The sequence below is a fragment of the Crassostrea angulata genome, chromosome 1, assembly GCF_025612915.1.
Source record: "Crassostrea angulata isolate pt1a10 chromosome 1, ASM2561291v2, whole genome shotgun sequence".
In the NCBI taxonomy this organism is placed as follows: Eukaryota; Metazoa; Mollusca; class Bivalvia; order Ostreida; family Ostreidae; genus Magallana; species Magallana angulata.
Window position 1 is genome coordinate 33962626 of NC_069111.1, and position 17729 is coordinate 33980354.

At 33.7% G+C, this 17729-nt stretch overlaps 2 protein-coding genes across 2 annotated transcripts; both read right to left on the reverse strand.

Moving 5' to 3' along the window:
- Window positions 1-2966: 2966 nt before the first annotated feature.
- Window positions 2967-7393, reverse strand: LOC128190681 (beta-1,3-glucan-binding protein-like). Its single transcript, XM_052862815.1, has 12 exons — window positions 7234-7393; window positions 6591-6671; window positions 6045-6161; window positions 5677-5804; window positions 5413-5487; window positions 5255-5321; window positions 4790-4960; window positions 4626-4703; window positions 3989-4103; window positions 3712-3783; window positions 3491-3614; window positions 2967-3248 (listed from the first exon to the last, which is right to left on the reverse strand). Exons 1-12 carry the CDS (start codon window positions 7343-7345, stop codon window positions 3051-3053), a joined length of 1338 nt encoding a protein of 445 aa, XP_052718775.1. The 5' UTR covers window positions 7346-7393; the 3' UTR covers window positions 2967-3050.
- A 4064-nt stretch (window positions 7394-11457) lies between these two features.
- LOC128187709 (beta-1,3-glucan-binding protein-like) lies at window positions 11458-17397 on the reverse strand. The gene is made up of 12 exons (XM_052858198.1): window positions 17245-17397; window positions 16885-16965; window positions 16051-16167; window positions 15551-15678; window positions 15004-15078; window positions 14498-14564; window positions 14191-14361; window positions 14018-14095; window positions 13706-13820; window positions 13395-13463; window positions 12020-12143; window positions 11458-11862 (listed from the first exon to the last, which is right to left on the reverse strand). Exons 1-12 carry the CDS (start codon window positions 17354-17356, stop codon window positions 11665-11667), a joined length of 1335 nt encoding a protein of 444 aa, XP_052714158.1. The 5' UTR covers window positions 17357-17397; the 3' UTR covers window positions 11458-11664.
- Between the last annotated feature and the right edge of the window lie 332 nt (window positions 17398-17729).

Here is a 17729-nt window from a genome sequence, read left to right on the forward strand (position 1 = left end):
TAATGCAGTCCTTACACTGTTACTATTTCAGCAATAATTTTGTTGTATAGAAATATGTGCATGTACTTATTACTTGGAGCATGTCTAAACAAGAGGCCCATGGGCTACATCGCTCACCTGAGGAACAATAGGTATGATAAAATCAGCTTAATGGAGTCATAATACAAACTATCTGGACAATGTACAATAGTACATGTAGATCCTGTATAAATTAAATCCATTTTCCCCCTGGATATTCTTATGTTTATAATCATTAGACTAAGTCCCTTTTCCAACAGGATGATTTTATAGTCATATCACATGCTGAGTATTGCAGTTCTCAAAAAGATCCTTAACAATATGTGATATAAAGCTACCGTACATCAAACTCTGAACCTTCTTGTGAGGCCGAAGAATTGTCCTGTAGCCAAAGTCTTAAGAATTATAAAGAATCATCTGGCTGATTAGTTTCTGAGAAGAAGATTTTTAAAGATTTACTCAATATATTCCTATGTAAAACTTTAACATCCCCCAATGTGGCCCCACCCTACCCCCAGGGATCATGATTTTCACAACTTTGAATCTACACTACCTGAGGATACTTCCACACAAGTTTCAGCTTTCCTGGCTGATTAGTTTATGAGAAGAAGATTTTTAAAGATTTACTCTATATATTCCTATGTAAAACTTTGAACCCCCCCCCCCCATTGTGCCCCACCCTACCACCAGGGGTCATGATTTTCACAACTTTGAATCTACACTACCTGAGGATACTTCCACACAAGTTTCAGCTTTCCTGGCTGATTAATTTCTGGGAAGAAGATTTTTAAAGATTTACTCTATATTTTCCTATGTAAAACCTCGACTTCCCATTGTGGTCCCACCCTACCCCCGGGGGTCATGATTTTCACAACTTTGAATCTACATTACCTGAAAATGCTTCCACACAAGTTTCAGCTTTCCTGGCTTTATGGTTCTTGAGAAGAAGATTTTTAAAAATTTCTCAAAATTTTTCATTAATATCTAATTATCTCCCCTTGAAAAAAAATGTGGCCCTTAATTTTCATAACTTTGAATCCCCTTTGCCTAAGGATGATTTGTGCCAAGTTTGGTTGAAATTGGCCTGGTAGTTCTTGAGAATATGTTGAAAATGTGAAAAGTTTACGGCCAGACGGACAGACAGACAAAATGTGATCAGAAAAGCTCACTTGAGGTGTCAGCTCCGGTGAGCTAAAAAAAACTGCACAAAAAGACGACATGAATCATTTAATGTGGCATGTGACACCTCCATGTTTTGACGTATTATTTATCGAAATAAACAATAAAATCAAGTGTAATTTTACAAATAGTTTCTTTCCAATAATTGTCGTCGAACAACGTAGCGCAGTGAATCTGTAAATCATGATTCTGAATCACACGGGGATTTTAATAAATTTTACGTTTCCAAAAATGTTGAAAACGTATTTTTGTGTGAAATAATGTAAAATTCTCAACCAGTAAAAGTATTTTAATTATGACGTATATATTTCATTCCACAGCAATATCGACAGATGTCCTATACCACCTCAATTAAAACAGAATGTACACCTCGCAAATGACACCTGCACGTCTGCTTTTGTAATTTCCAATATTAATTTCTAAATACCACCAGACGTTCACACACTTTGTGATTAGTTTTTATTAAAAAGCTTTGTTTAGAAACACCTGTAACCGTTTGTTATTAAAAATGTGTGTTTTTCAAATACTAGAAAATAAATAGCAAATGTGGTACTGTAAATGCTCTGTAGATTAAGAGACAACAGTCCCTTGGTCCATGGTATACGTCAGAGTTATGCAAACTAATTCAGGACAATTAGCAGCCTCAAAGTTTACATTGTATGACGTCACAAACTACGTGCTTGTCTTTTCGTAATATTTGGCAGTGATTTTACCTTATTGAAGTTCTGTTGTACGTTTTTTATGATACCGGTATGTATGAAACATCTTTGAAAAGTGTCCCAACTTATACGACTACAGATTACTGCTGAAACAACCCTAAAACTTAATTCCATCCGATCTTGACCACGGCATATAGTGTTTGTTGAAAGGCAGTTACTGTAACCAAATAGCTTGATATTAAAAATAACATTTGATGCATGCTTAACAACCAGCATGCGACGCATCAAATCAAAGGCCTCAAATAGCGTGCAAAGTTAACCTTCTTGACAAAAAAATGGAAACCCAAAACAACACTAATTGGCATAATTTGAACAAATATGGTACATATCTTTGAGATATTACGTACAGTTCTAGATCTTTTGTATGCAAAATAAATGTTTGCAGTGCTTTGGTAAAAGCACATAAGTATATAAATATCCTGGGGTTGATATAGTTTGCATAAGGCTCAAAATGTAGGGATTTCATATGTCCGCATTTCCTACGAATTTACACCCCAACCAAAATGAGGATAAATAGTGCTATATGACTGGTACATCAATCATTAATTCAATCAACGAAATGACGCGTCCCCGCGAATTTGGGAAGTATTGACAATCCGCGAAATTTGGTGTCCATAGATTTTCATGTTTCCATAGTGTAGTGAGCAATATTGAAAACCTTCTGAAAGATCCTTTTAAAACAAAAAATATCGCCATTTTAGAAAATCAAAATAATGGAAAAAGGATATCCAATCCTGCTTTACCAACTTCGTATACAAGTACTGGTATTTGTCATCAAAGTACAGATAGATGACTTTACTGTAGACGAAAAAGTCCAATGGAAATAACGGTTATGTGTAAAGTGTCGAAATGGGGAATTGTGCACTTTATGTACATAAGTATGCCATGAAAACAAGTCAATTTTAAAACAGAGTTCAATGTATTTTACTTACTCCCTATAAGGCAAGTTGCTATAAGTAACAGCTTAAGTTTAAATTTCCACCATATCGTGTAATCGACAATTCAGGTATATACAACTGAAAGAGCGCTACGCGAAACATAACACGGATGCTAACTTTATACCTTTATTAAGTCTAAATAAAAATTTAAAAAATAGATATACATGTATTGTAACACAAAGATTAGGCAATCAATTTAGTATTGAATCATTTCAACATAATCGATCAACATGGCGACGTCATCTCCGTGCCACGTGGGTAGCCAGTCGCCCCTGTGTTCCCAGAAGTCCCTCATTGGGTGAGAAGAACCTTTATGCCAGGGTTTAGCGGTATTGTATTGGGCGCTGTCACTGAAAAAGCCTCCTCCCACAGCAACATTCAGAATCAGATGGAACTATAATACACAGGCAAAGGAAATAATAAGTTGACGTTTCTGTTTTATCTAAAAATACCCACAATTTTTTTTATAAATATGGTAATGTATGTGAACTTCAAGATATTTGCTTAGTTTGTGTCTCCACAAAACGTTACATTATGTAACCATGTTAGATAAAATTTATCATAGTATTGCAAAGCAATTGGAAAATGATACGACTTTGAAAATGATAATCTGTATTTGTAGATAAGTGTACACACCGAGTGATCAAAAGGTGCGTTATGGGAATTTCCCCATATATTGTGACCTTGAAAATGTGCCCAATTCCAGAATCCTTGTGCAGGAGTTGTAATGTGCATGATTTCTTGATCATCAACGTAAGTTCTGAATATAGAAATGGAATTTTAAAAAATTGAATGCAAAGGGAATATAGATGTGAATTTGGTTGCTGAAGACTTGGCGAACATCACTATGGACCTACATGATATGATGATCTGTCCACTCGAGGGAGTATGTATGCCAATCATGCCAGTCTCTACCACTCGGCGCATGTCTAAAAGAAATATCACCGAAAGTTGAACAAGAACTATCACTGAAACTTAAACCTGAACGAAAAGTTTAACTAAAACTTGATCTTGAATTAGAAAAGACATAAAAGACATAATTTACCACTTTGTTTGAATTCATAAATTTCACGAAACAAAATGCTAACTATGGAAGATGGCATGATTTTAAGACGGAATTTTTGAATGCCGTACTTTCCTTTATGAGTGAGGTAGTATGCATTATGAGATGCATCAGGACCCCAGTGAAGAGTGGAAGCAACATAACTAACTCCGTGATCCGAGCCATGTTCTACAGCCCTCAGGTTTCCTGTCAACGTATTACGAATTTGTCGGTCAACAAAAATCACATTTTGAGAGGGCAAAAGGTGCAATAAATATCGAATTTGCAAAGAATTACGAACTCTTATAATGACTTAAGTTTAGTTTTAAAATACACATGTATCAAAAGTTAATCGCACAGAATCGACTTCTTTCAATAAAATTATAAAACACTGTTGTCACCAATTTTTCAAATTACTAGAACTCTTGTTTACACGCAAAAAGCAGTGCCCTTTATTACACAATTACGACAATTTGTTCATTTAAAATGTAATGTTTTGTTAACTAAACTCAAAGAGGTGCAAGTCTCAATGATGGGCATTTTATGCAAGAAACAATCATTGCATTATAAAATTAGCTGATACTAGTAACAAACAAAAGACAAACTTGTCTTACTAAATCTTCTGTTCGTACTGGCACTTATTTATCATCTTCAAGAATTGTACAAAAACAAGATTTGAACGTTGAACTTGATGTTATAGTATGTTTTAGTTGGCTATAATAATCCTACCTCTTGATTCCATAATGTCGATCTCACCCGATCTGGGCCATGATCCGTAATGTTTGTTGCAAGACAGTAACCAAATAGCTGGACAAAAATGATATTTGATACATTAAGTTTGGTAAATATCTTATTGTTCAGCCTCGTATAGAAATGCCAATAGCGTTATTCACCTGGCCATAACCAATCTCCTTTTGGAATACGCGCACGTACGTTGACCCGTCCATATTTCACGCATGCGTGTGAAGTTACTTTTCCAGACATGATAGGTGGAAGGATTTCATGTCCATTAGATGTCTTTGAACAACCATAGTTGGCACCATTTGTACAGGTATGATATAACTCTACAAGAAAACAAACATTACAACACGGTATTACTTTATACAGGGAAATATTCGCCCCCGTTTTATTTTCGCTCCTTTCGCTCTCCTTGTCTACGGACAATTAAGACTGGGCGAAATGAACTGTATCTTTTAAAACACAACGGTCTGGGCAAATTCAAGAGATGGCAAAACTGTTTGCAAGTGAAAAAGGGCGAAAATAACATGGGGTGCACAATATACTATGCCTAATTATCATATTTACAGTAGCCGTATTTTTCCATTTTTCAACTTGTTCTTTAGCTATGATAAAAATACCGTTCAAGTCCATGCGACCATGATAAAGTTTGTTATTATCGAATGAGGGATGATCAGTAGTCAGGGTCTGCAAGAAAAAAGACTGGCGTCAGCTGTGTACATTTATAATGGAGTGCGTGAAAAATGTATGAAACATTCTATATTAAGTACTGCCATACCGGCTTCATATATAAATAACCATTCTCAGCATGCAGATTGTTATGTTCCGGTGTATACACTTGGAATTCTCCGTTCTGAAATAGAAATATTTCTCTTTAATTAATTTCAAATTTGACAGTGGATATACCGCTATCCCATTTTTGGGGCCTAGTAAAAATACAATATATAATCTTTATATTCTAATTTTTTTAGGTACTCTGTGGATCATTCACTTGTACAGTACTTATACTAACTTGTAACTTATGTGAAATTCAATAACATACCCCTCCTCCCCAGGCCGTGACATCTACGTGGTATGACCCCCTGTTGAATGAGTTAAAATCATCTCGGAATACTGTGTATGATCTCTTACTTTTCCTTGGTACCATTAGACCACGGGGAATCAGAACAACTGTGATATTTAAAAATATATATATTTGCTTCTGTGTCTAAATACTAAATAGTCTTCACTGGCATAAAATACAGTTACGCGTAATAGACAAAGTACCAATGTAAAGTTTTAGTATTGCGGGAAAAAGTAATCTTTAAATTTGAGAAATATGTAAAACATTCTCATCAGTAGCAGGAATATATTTCCAATTCAAATATTTGATTACAACTTTTGTGTAAATTTAAAATAAAATTATTCAACCTTTGTTCCATTTGCTGTCAACCCACTCGTCATGGAAAAGTACAGAGGTCTTATACTCTACTAATTCTCCTGTTTGTGAGTTGGAATCGAGATCAACGTACTCCCATATATCATCATCTGAAAAATGCATTTACTTTTAAGTGTAGCATAGTTGTTTTAGGTAGAGAAGGCGTTAACATTTAGATTTTTGAAATGTGTGTTGACATGTATTCACAAATGAACTGCATTTGTTGTTTAAGAAGACAATTTGTGGTTTATTTTTGTGGGTATTTTTGTGAATAAATTATAACAGAAAACTTTTATTCACTAGCGAGGTAGTGTACTAGTGCATGCTTACTTGTATGAAAAAATATTGTCTGGGTATTTTAGAGGGATCTCAAGAAACAAATGTTCAAAGACAAATGTTCACAGAAGAAATAAGAATGCTTTTCTCTTTGTAGCAAATTATTAAATATTACAATAGAATTTTTACTCACAATATAATATATGACTTTCCTGATTCAACATACCTTACCAGTACAACTATAACACTATGATAAAACTTACCATTTTTAGCTTCGACGACATATTTTCTCTCTCCGTCCTTTGACCGAAGTGTGAAAATAACGTGTGATATTCCATCCTCATCTATCAATGGAGATTTTTCTTTACATTATTTCGATAATGGAAAGACCATCGTGGAAATTACACGGATAAGGAAATAATTTAAGTCGTTACTTTGTATACATGTTGATGTATTTTCCAAAGATGAATATAACAATTTCTGTTATCAAAGTTCTAAACAATCAGTACTATGAATGGTAAATGCAAAAATACAATCTGTTAACGAAGATTGCTTTCATTTAAGCAAATTGCATTGCTTTAAACCAGACCTTTCTGTATAAATGCAAGTATGCATTTCACATAAATTTTCGTTTGAACTTAGTATCCTTAAAGTAATTGCACTCAATTTTTTCCCACGGACCACAAAAAACGTTTGTTTATACTCATTGATGTACTAAATCGTATATGGCAAAAAGGAAAAGTTCTCAAACAACCCATTGGTTGGTAATCACAAAGCCCTAACCAATCACGAGATATGAATTTTACATTAGTTTGTAATTTTGACAAGTTTCATATTTTCCACCTGATAGGCCCTTATGAAAGTGAATATGATTTGCATTTACAACAAACAATGATAAAAGCTTACCCACGAGACCCAATCTTAATCCAGATTCTCCAGTAATGGAGATTTCGGGGTAAAACGTTTTGGTGGAAACGACTCCAGCCACCAAAACCAACAGAAAAACACATGAGTTCATTTTGACCCCTCTAAGTGGTCTGATCTTTTATCCGTCGTAAAAATCCTTTATATAGCAAGTTATATTTGACCGCTTTTCTTTATCTCCCCAGACCTGCAAAAGTACTACGAACAATACTCATAGGGTTTTGTATTAGGCAGATAACTTGCTATAGTTGCCGTTTTGTGAGTCAAGAAAATTGCATGCTTTACTTTACATCAAGAATAAAATGTAATGATAGTTATATAAAAGTACGAATCAACAGGATATATGGAAATATCATAGTTTCATTGACGACATGTTCATTGTCTGTTGGTTTGTTGGCGTACTATTTACGAAAATAAGTGCCAAATAAACCATCGTCGAGGCCTTTTTACCATTAACAAGTTTTTTGTTAAAGAAAATGAGTGAATAACATTTTTCCATCTCATACTTATTTAGATAATGTTATGCAATTTTAAAGAATCAAAGCATATAACTATGGTAAATCTAAATACTTGTTTTACAGATACTAAGAAAAAAAATATTCACCTCAAGCTTTACTGGTTTTCAACCTTAATAAAATGCACATTATTTTTATAAGGTCATCTTGCATCTGGTACACTTGCCATGAGCCATCTTCGTCACAGCAAAATGGTTTTATAGCTATATATGATATGCGACTTTATACACGACTTTACGGATCTCTATTATTTTCCCGAAAAGATTGTTGGAATACAAAATGATTTCCTTATGTATGGTGGGTCATCACTCCAGGTTTTTGTTGATTGGTGTCGGTTCGTTTTCCACCTTGATTGGGCTACGACAAAAATACTGAGCACAGTTTTACTGTACAATTATATAATCAAAGTACTGAGAGTACTGAAAGACGGGGTCTTGAAATTGTCCTGGATTTCCTCGAAAATGCTTCCAAAATTTATGAGTTTGAATTATTTGTTACAATCTATGTTAATTCGTGCAACAGTGCAACAGCAATCTTGTATAAGTCATTGAATTTGAACCTGATAGTGACCATGAACATGAACCTGTAAATATTTTAAGCATGTTTTATCTATGAAATATTTACAAAAACTCTTAATTTAGTTTTTAAATTACTTTTTTAAAACTTATTGACTTTTCACAAAGTAATGGTAATACATTACTTTACTCATGTAATGCATTACTTCAAGAAAATTAAGTAATGGTAATGGTAATTTAATGCCCTAATTCATGAAGTAATGGTAATGTAATGCATTATTTTACAAGGTAATTCACCCGAAGCCTGATTCCAACTAAGACGGAAAACATGAACATTAACATTTAACTTGGTTTCTCAATCGATAAGATTGTATATACATGTATTATATGATGTATAAGTCTTCCAAAATGTATAATCTATTATAGATTTTGCTGACAATGCATTGTTTAAAATTTAAATTCAGTTTAATCAACTAAAGAGCCAACAAACGAGAAGGCAAATTCAGACGAACAGCAGATTTTACCGCAAGTAGACTGGAAGCCAATGAAACCAATGAAACACCTATTTAATTTGTAAAACATTTGTGTATAACCCGTCCCGATTTTAACTTCGGCCTGCGCATGAAGTTTGGTAGTGTTGAGGTGAAAGGTTGTCAAACTAAAATTCACAACTTTTCAAAAATGGCACATTGCGTTTGGGAACTTTAATTTCGATTCCACCATCAACCTCTTCTATTGATTAATGAGCTCGTACACAACTGAATCGTCAACGGCGCTGTGCATTCAGTTACGTAACTCATTCCACATTTGAACCCGAGCAAGAATATTTTGATCAATAAAACTATTTGTTTATTTTCTAATTTTGTTTATACATAGAAGACTTAAAAAGATTTAATGCATGTTTTTATAATACAAATTTACTGAAATGCATGAAAACTTTCTGCACTATTTTTTTTACGCGTAGACTCAATTCATGTGGTCTACGCATGCCTTCCGGTTTGAGACTTCAGCGGACAGTAAACCAATAGACGGGGTCACGGGACCCCGTCTAATATGATTGGAGTATTTTAAAATGGCACTGTATGCAGATTTTGGTACGCATTCCCTAGTTCAAATCAACTTATTCCAAGTATTGAACCTATGTAAGGGTTACAAATTGATGTTATCTTAAATAAACATTGTTTGGGAAAGTTTTGAAAGCATTATCCTTTTAATATCAAACAAACAAATGCGGATATGCATATATATGTATGTGAGATGGGAACTCTCGTAACTTAAAAGTGTCTGTCATTTCTCGCGGGCATGTTAAGGCTTCCCGATGCGATATGTAGAAAGTCACTTGTCTGTACTTCATAAGATATGACGTCATAATTAACTTTGACGTCACGATCTGCATTCCTGTCGATAGTTCTCAGGGAATGTATCTTAACGTTAAAAGTGAATTATATCAAACCAGTATAATACCGCATGTTTCCTTTATATAGATGTTGCAGTTAATTCTAGACGTACAGAATTCATTCATATTAAAAACCAGTATCAAATAATCGGCAGTTTTAAAGCTTCGTTTTAAGTTAAAGACTATTTATAAACTAGTGGTTTGGAGACTCTCCCTGCTACGTGTAAACAACTGAATGAAGAAATTTTAATGCATGTAAAACCAGCTTGGCGCAGGTGAAAGATCAGCACAATTTTAGAATATTTTACGTAAAATTGGTAGAGAATATAAGTACCAATGTGAATCGTGCTGCGGAAACCTTCGGATTTACCCCATTTTTTTGTAAATCGCTTTTGATTAAAAAATGTGCATTATTTTTATGATTTTGTGGAATGTTTCAACAATATCTTCTATAAACGAAATATCTATTTCTTTCCCAAGCAAGAACTTCAAAGTTTATGACTTAACAAAGGATTTTTCTTAAAACTATGTATGATTTAATGTCATTAATCACCTGCGCCGAAGCGTTTTAACTAGATCATGTGCAATATTAGGATTCGCCTGTCACGTGATTACGAAGTACATATGACGTCACAAAAATGCATCAAATATAATGTTTAACATAGATGTCAATAAATGTAACATAGATTTAAAGAAATACTCCCGGTAAAATTATTTTTGCCATGATTCAAATTATATCGTTTTCCAGCCGTATTTTAGCATCGGGACGCCTTAACAATGCTGCGCTGTGGAGCTATTGTTAACGTCTAGTTCAACCAAACGCTTTGTACATCCAACGCAGTTTTGCTCAGAGACCATATTTATTTCGGTAGATGATGCAACTTTTTCCCGAAGATAAACTTAAATACATTTATATTTAATTATTTAGAAATTTCATAAAATCTTAACCATACACGTAGTAAGAAATATTCTTTTACTGGATATGTAAAACAAAATAGTTTCTTTAAATTAGGGCAAATAATTTATAGGATACAAAATGTTTTTGCACAACTAGGTTGTTCCATGCGTACCTGTGTTTCCGATGCACAGTGTTTTTTCTCTGTGTATGACTTGACTTTATTCTGATCATTGATCATCATCTAGTAAAGACACCAACCTGTCAGGCGCATTTAGTTTTAGTAGTGTATCATCACATCCTATTTCTTATACATGTACATGTATATATTTACATCATTTGATTAAAAAAAAAATATTTCTTCAAAATATCCCTTTGACTTAAGATGGTATGGGACGTCTGTTGATATTAATGTGGAGGAAAGTACATTATATTTGGAATACTTTCAGCGATTTAGAATTTTCAAATTTTACAATATTTCATAAAAAAAAAATAGCTTTTGAAAATATTTGGAAAGGTAAAAAAAATGCTAAACACCCAGCAGGATTCGAACTCATGACTTGCAAGTTCGTGGTAAACCATCTAAACCACTGCGCTACGCTGTTTGGTGACAAACTTTGAAAAGTTTGTCAAACTTCTTATATAATTACACTTCATTTTATTCGATAAACAATACGTTTCAACATGTAGGTGTCCCATACCACCTTAAAAGTAGATCCGCCATTTGAAGCATGTCATCTACCGTTTCTTTTTCGTTATTCGGGGTATTCTATAGAAATGTTACACTGCATGTATGTAAACGCTGATCAAGTTAAATTGAATTTCAATTTACGGGCATTTTTTATGTGATGCAATATTTAAAAAAGAGACAATCGGTACCTCAGATGCAATTATTTCATCGTTCATTGGAAAATTTATCCATTTATTCATAAAACAACTAGCAAGTACAACTAAGTACAAAGTATACATCCTATATTCGAAAAACTCTGACCACTGTTATTTATAGAAACTAATTTGGATATTGTATATATATCTCAGATATTTATCTTACTGATTTTAAATTTTGAAACTTGAAAAGTTTTGTCATCAATATCAATACTGAATCATTTCAACATAGTCAATTAACATGGCAACGTCATCTCCGTGCCACGTGGGTAGCCAGTCGCCTCTTTTTTCCCAGAAGTCCCTCATCGGGTGGGAGGAACCACCGTGCCAGGGTTTAGGGGTATTGTACTGGGAGTTGTCGCCAAAATAACCCCCGCCTACCGCTACGTTAAGGAGGAGATGGAACTAAAAATGTATAATACTGAGTGAATTAATATTTCAATTAGGCTAATTATCATTAAATATTTTTTGTTATATAATTAATTATTTTTCCAACTTCAAATAAAAATCTACAATCAGGAATTTTAAGGCGTTGGCATGGATCAACAATGGAATTGCTCACGTATTGGTCAAAAGGAGCATTGTGGGAATTTCCCCAAATGTTGTGACCTGAAAAGTGAGCCCAGTTCCAGAAACCTTGTGCAGGGGTTGTGACGTGAAGGATTTCTTGGTTGTCAACGTACGTTCTGTGATATCGAGAAAATCCTGTTAATACTTTACATACATTATTAAATCAATAACAATATGCAATTAATATTTGATACATGTACTGTCTCCAGCTTTTCTTTTAATTTTTGTGTCAATTTATCTTGTCTTGTAAAAATGTTAAACATAGGCCTAATTTTATTTTCAACAAACAACATTTCTGATAAGACAAGTATTCGTGTCAAAAAATTACAGTCTTTCAATGGTATTTCAAGGTTTATAGGGAACTTGCACAAATGGAGTAAACTGGAGTAAACTGGAGAAACTTTTAAGTTAGGGAAGCAACGTCTCTCAAAATATTGAAGAAAAATGTTACTGAAAGTATTCCTCAACCTCCGAAATATTTTTCATTCAGTAAATGTACCGGGTATTTTGAATTATGATCTGTACAGAAAAAAAAACATTATTGAATCACCTGATTGTATTTGTGGTCAAAAATTACAGTCTTTCAATGGTATTACAAGGTTTATAGGGAACTTGCACAAATGGAGTAAACTGGAGTAAACTGGGGAAACTTTTAAGTTAGGGAAGCAACGTCTCTCAAAATATTGAAGAAAAATGTTACTGAAAGTATTCCTCAACCTCCGAAATATTTTTCATTCAGTAAATGTACCGGGTATTTTGAATGATGATCTGTACAGAAAAAAAACATTATTGAATCACCTGATTGTATTTGTGGTCAAAAGGAAGATGTTTAAATTATCATTTTTCTTTGTGTTCTAGAATTTACATAGAATTTACATTGTAAATTCTAGAAACAATCTATTTGAACTACTTTTTAACAGTCTTTGTTTTTCAAATTCATAATCGATTATAATTACTATATTTTAATTTTATTTGTAAAATCACAATTGCCTTTCATTTTAAAAAACGTTTCTGCATAAGAAAAAACTGTTAAAATATAAAATCTTCTAAATACTATAATCCAACGAATATGTATCCTTTCTTTTAAAGTAATTCATACGTTAGGTATCAAGAATTCATGATAACAAATTAATTTGACAAAAAAATTCGACAAGGCCATATAGTAAAGAACCAAATATCGATATTCACGACTCATTTGGACACTGTGACAAATAGTACTAGATAAAACACAGGATTTTAAAGATATATAAAGAGAAAACTCAAGAAGTTAAAATTTCACTTCTCAATTTTACCTCATGTATATCTATATCTTGTTATTTAAGCGCTTAAATGAATCACTCTCTTAAAGATACAAATGAAGTACTTACATAATGTGCCTATCTGTCCACTCCAATGAGTAAGTATGCCATCCGTGCCAGTCTCCGCCATTTGAGTGCCTGGAATAAAGATATTCGGAAATCGGTGAGATTAATGTATAAATACTAACGTGGGGTATGTTCTATGAATAAATTAATAAGGTTCCAAGCATCGGCTATTAATATTTATAGGTTACTATAATAAAATACAATGGAAATCAGAAAACTTTAAAAATGTTAATAAATGTACTTGACTAAAAGAGTGTCATTTGTGTTAAAGTATTTGAAATAGAGCTAATTATAAGTTGTATAAAATTTCCTACTTCCCGCTGTGTGTGAGGTAGTAAGCGTTATGTGAATAATCCGGTCCCCAGTGCAATGTGGAGGCAACGTAACTCACGCCGTGGTTAGATCCACCATCCATTGCCCTTATGTTTCCTATGAAGGAATTAATAAATAAGGATAAAGCTCGTGAAATAGCCCGATAGTTATTGTTAAAAACGATTTAATTTGACTTTTTGAGCTCATGGGATTATTCTTATCTTTGCATTGATTTTTTTTTGGGGGGGGGGGGGGCCAAAAATTCCTTAGATTATATTATTTTATGCATGATTTATAATAATAAAAGAAACCACCTTTGGATTCCATCATATCGATTTCTCCTGACTTTGGCCATCCACCATAATGATTATCCCTTGGAAGCAGCCAAATAGCTGTCAAGAAATGTTGAAATGGCAATAAGGAATATATTCAAGCTATAATTGCAATTAGTTTCCCGTTAATGGTATAAATTGACTTTTTAACAGACCTGGCCAAATCCAGTCTCCTTTTGGAATTCTTGCTCGCACATTGACACGTCCATATTTGATGGCGGCATGTGACGTCACTTTTCCAGACATTATGGGTGGAAGAATTTCTTGTCCAAATGATGTTCTGTCACATCCCCAGTTTACTCCATTTGTGCAAGTTCCCCATAAACCTTGTAATACCATTGATAGAAATATACGTGTTTATAACAAAACAAATTCAATTTATCATTATCATTATCATAATAAATCATAAGACAGTGTTTCTGATGATGAATAAAAATAGTTTGATGTTTTGTTTACACTCACTGTTGCAGTCCATCCTTCCGTTGTAAAGTTTTCCATTATCAAATGCGTGATGGTCTACAGTGAGTGTCTGTGAAGATAAAAATACGAAATGCACAACACTGCAATAAAATTTGGATTGACATGACATAGGGCTACAGTTTTTAAAACAATAAACTTGCAATTACAACGCACGCAAATTTTGGACTTATTTTTTTAAGATTCTATCGGGATCATATAGCACAAAAAATTCTAAGACATAATTATAACTAATGATATTATCACTTTACCTGCCTCAGAATTTCTTTAAAAACAAGCAAACGTAACCAACCACGAAAAGTTGCAGTATGATAAATACACACGCATACTGTAATGTCAAATGCAAGTTTTGTGTATGAAGGGAACTGTCGCTCAATGGTTTTCCCGTAGAGCCACAGATCTGCAGCAACATGTACACTTATCGTGTCAAACGAAGTACTTGCAGCATGAGATGAACGCAGTCAAAACTTTTGATATGGCGTACGTCTTACCGGTTTCAAGTAAAGGTAACCATTCGCTGCGTGTACATTGTTGTATTCTGGGGTATAAACTTGGAACTCACCATTCTAAAATTAATGTTAAACGCAGTATATTGCAAAATCTACAAAATAATGTTTAATGTACATATGTTAAAGAAAAAGTTCGGGATGCTTCAGGAAAATATCGGCACAAACGCGAAAATTTGTGAGATTTGCAATGAAAAAAAACCAATTTTTTTTTTTGGAAAAATTAGATTCAGAAAAAAATTTGTAAGCACGTACTTACATTGCTTAAATGTAGCTACGCCACTGGAATTTAAGTTTACATTGAGTGGAAAATGAAATAGTTTGGGCAACTTGAAAAATGCTCAACATTAGTAAAGAGGTCAAGGTTTTAAATATACACGTACATGTACATGTACATGTGATGAAGATATATGCACACTGGTACATGTTTAGAAAAGGGATAGAGAAGGCGGCACATCTTCACTTTCACAGAGATGATGGTTTGTTTTTACAAATCACAGGGGACAGAAAAGCAAGGTGATGAATGACCTACCCCTCCACCCCAGGAGCTGACTTCTATGGTGTAGGAGGCCTTGTTGAAGGAGTTGAAGTCATCCCTGAACACTGTGTAGGATCGTTTACTTTTCCTGGGCATCATTAAGTCTTTGGGAACAAGAATGACTACAAACATAAAAAATATAAACGTCAAAGAAGTTATACTGTGTTAATATATTACTTTGAAAGAAAAATTCATTTTTAAAGCAGACATGTGAAAATTTTAACAAAGCGGATTTGATGTGTACAAGATGTATAACATCTTTAAAAAGGGCTATAAAAATAAAAAAAAATTATAATACTATTATGCAAATTGCAGCAATTTCATGTTTGCTTGTAGCGTTATCTTGAAAAATCAGAACATGCACTGCGACCGTTTGTTATGGTCCCGTTGATAACGTGCCCGGTGTTCGGTGATATATAAATATCATATGTCTACAACCAGAAACGTATTGCCGCCTTAATCGTGAGGATATAAAAATGGCCCTGTCTGCTAACCTTTGTTCCACTCGGATTCGATCCAGTTGTTGTTATACAAGACAGACGTTTTGTATTCTACTAAATCACCCGTGTGGGCATTTGCGTCGACGTCGACAAATTCCCATATATCATCATCTGTATGAAAGAAACAGTTCAAACAAAAAAAAAAAACAACAAAAAACTGTTACTATTTAAATGGAGCAGTGGTAGTCTCTGTATTTTGGGTTCAGAATCACGGTCATGCGGGTGGATATGTTGCTAAAACGTGGAGCGAAAAAAAATAGTTTATCTTAAACTGATAGTATCCGTTTTAACCGAAAAGTTACTTTAAAGCAACTACTATTATTTTTATCGTATTGAAAATGTTGAATGTTGAGATATTTGCCTTGCTTTCTTCATGACTTCATTAATCATCATCAATAATGAATATATTGGTTTGTATATCTCATCGATTTGAGCCTTCACCACTCCATTTCATATTTACGCGGGCACCTCAGATTAGCACAACAATATATGCTACTTAAATAACCTTCAACCACGTCTCTCGATGTGTGGTTGGTAGAACACGTGTGCATCAATTTAAAATATCAATACAGAATGGACGTTTATGGTTTGATTAAGTAAACATGTAGTTATGTGTAAATGTTTTTCTGATTATTGTACATCATGCATTGGTAAAAAAGTTTGTTTTTTTTACCAAATGTCTATTTTTGAATGCAAATTGATAAACTAGTTTAAACTTATTTTAACACCACTTCATCATTCGAATTTAACCATTCTGTGGATGTTACATGAGGTGTAATGATATAGACATTAAAACGATTAAATAACATAGATAAAAAAGTAACATACCGTTTTTTTCTTCGACTTGGTATATTCTTTCTTGGCCATTTGAAAGAACGTAGTAAACGACACCGTTTATTCCGCTTTCATCTGTTTAAAAGTGGGTGTATGAAATAGGATTACCACAATGACACACTAAGATGAACGATTCTGCACATCAATTAAATTAATGATATGCGTCCGAATTATATTTCTTTTATGGGTAGGCATATACATATTGGTCAAAGAATCCCAGGCTTACGTGGTATAAATTTTTATTTTAAATAGCTGAGATATATTCTATTCTATCCGTGAAAAAAAAGTTTTTGTAAGATAATCTTAGAAAAAACTTCACGGATACGACAGTAGAACAATACAAAATCCTATTACCAACGAGTCCTAGTCTCAGTGCTGTCCCCTTAACAATGGAGAGCTCGGGGTAGAAGTGTGTAGAGGCGGTCACCACAGACAGCAACAGCAGTAGGCAGCCTATTGCCCTCATTGTTAAACCCTGTCTGTCAAAATGATAGCTGTCTTCGTAGGACTCCCTTATCAGCTATATATTACATAAACTATGAGGAACAAACATGAAATAGAAACATGTACATGTACCTTTGGATTCTATTATATAAATTTCACCAGATATTGACCAAGTATCGTAATTAATTTTTTCCCTCGAAAGCATCCAATATAGCTGTCAAGAAATGTTGAAATGACAAAAAGGAGTGTTAAGTTATTATTACAAAGTTTCTTTTTTCCGCTTGGCGTTATGATTCGATTTTTACAGACCTGGCCAAACCCAGTCTCCTTTTTGAATTCTTGATCCCAATTGACACGTCAATATTTGATGGAAGCATGTGACGTCACATTTCCTG

Excerpts from the sequence above, each read along its gene's own strand:
- LOC128190681 (XM_052862815.1), bottom strand. The coding sequence starts at position 7,345 with ATGAACTCATGTGTTTTTCTGTTGGTTTTGGTGGCTGGAGTCGTTTCC. Across the intron at positions 5,488-5,676 it reads TCACGGCCTGGGGAGGAGGG|AACGGAGAATTCCAAGTGTA; the intron begins GTATGTTATTGA and ends TTTCTATTTCAG. Across the intron at positions 4,704-4,789 it reads AGGAGATTGGTTATGGCCAG|CTATTTGGTTACTGTCTTGC; the intron begins GTGAATAACGCT and ends ATTTTTGTCCAG.
- LOC128187709 (XM_052858198.1), bottom strand. The coding sequence starts at position 17,356 with ATGAGGGCAATAGGCTGCCTACTGCTGTTGCTGTCTGTGGTGACCGCC. Across the intron at positions 16,966-17,244 it reads ACTGAGACTAGGACTCGTTG|ATGAAAGCGGAATAAACGGT; the intron begins GTAATAGGATTT and ends ACTTTTAAACAG. Across the intron at positions 11,863-12,019 it reads ATGCTCCTTTTGACCAATAC|TTCCATCTCCTCCTTAACGT; the intron begins GTGAGCAATTCC and ends ATACATTTTTAG.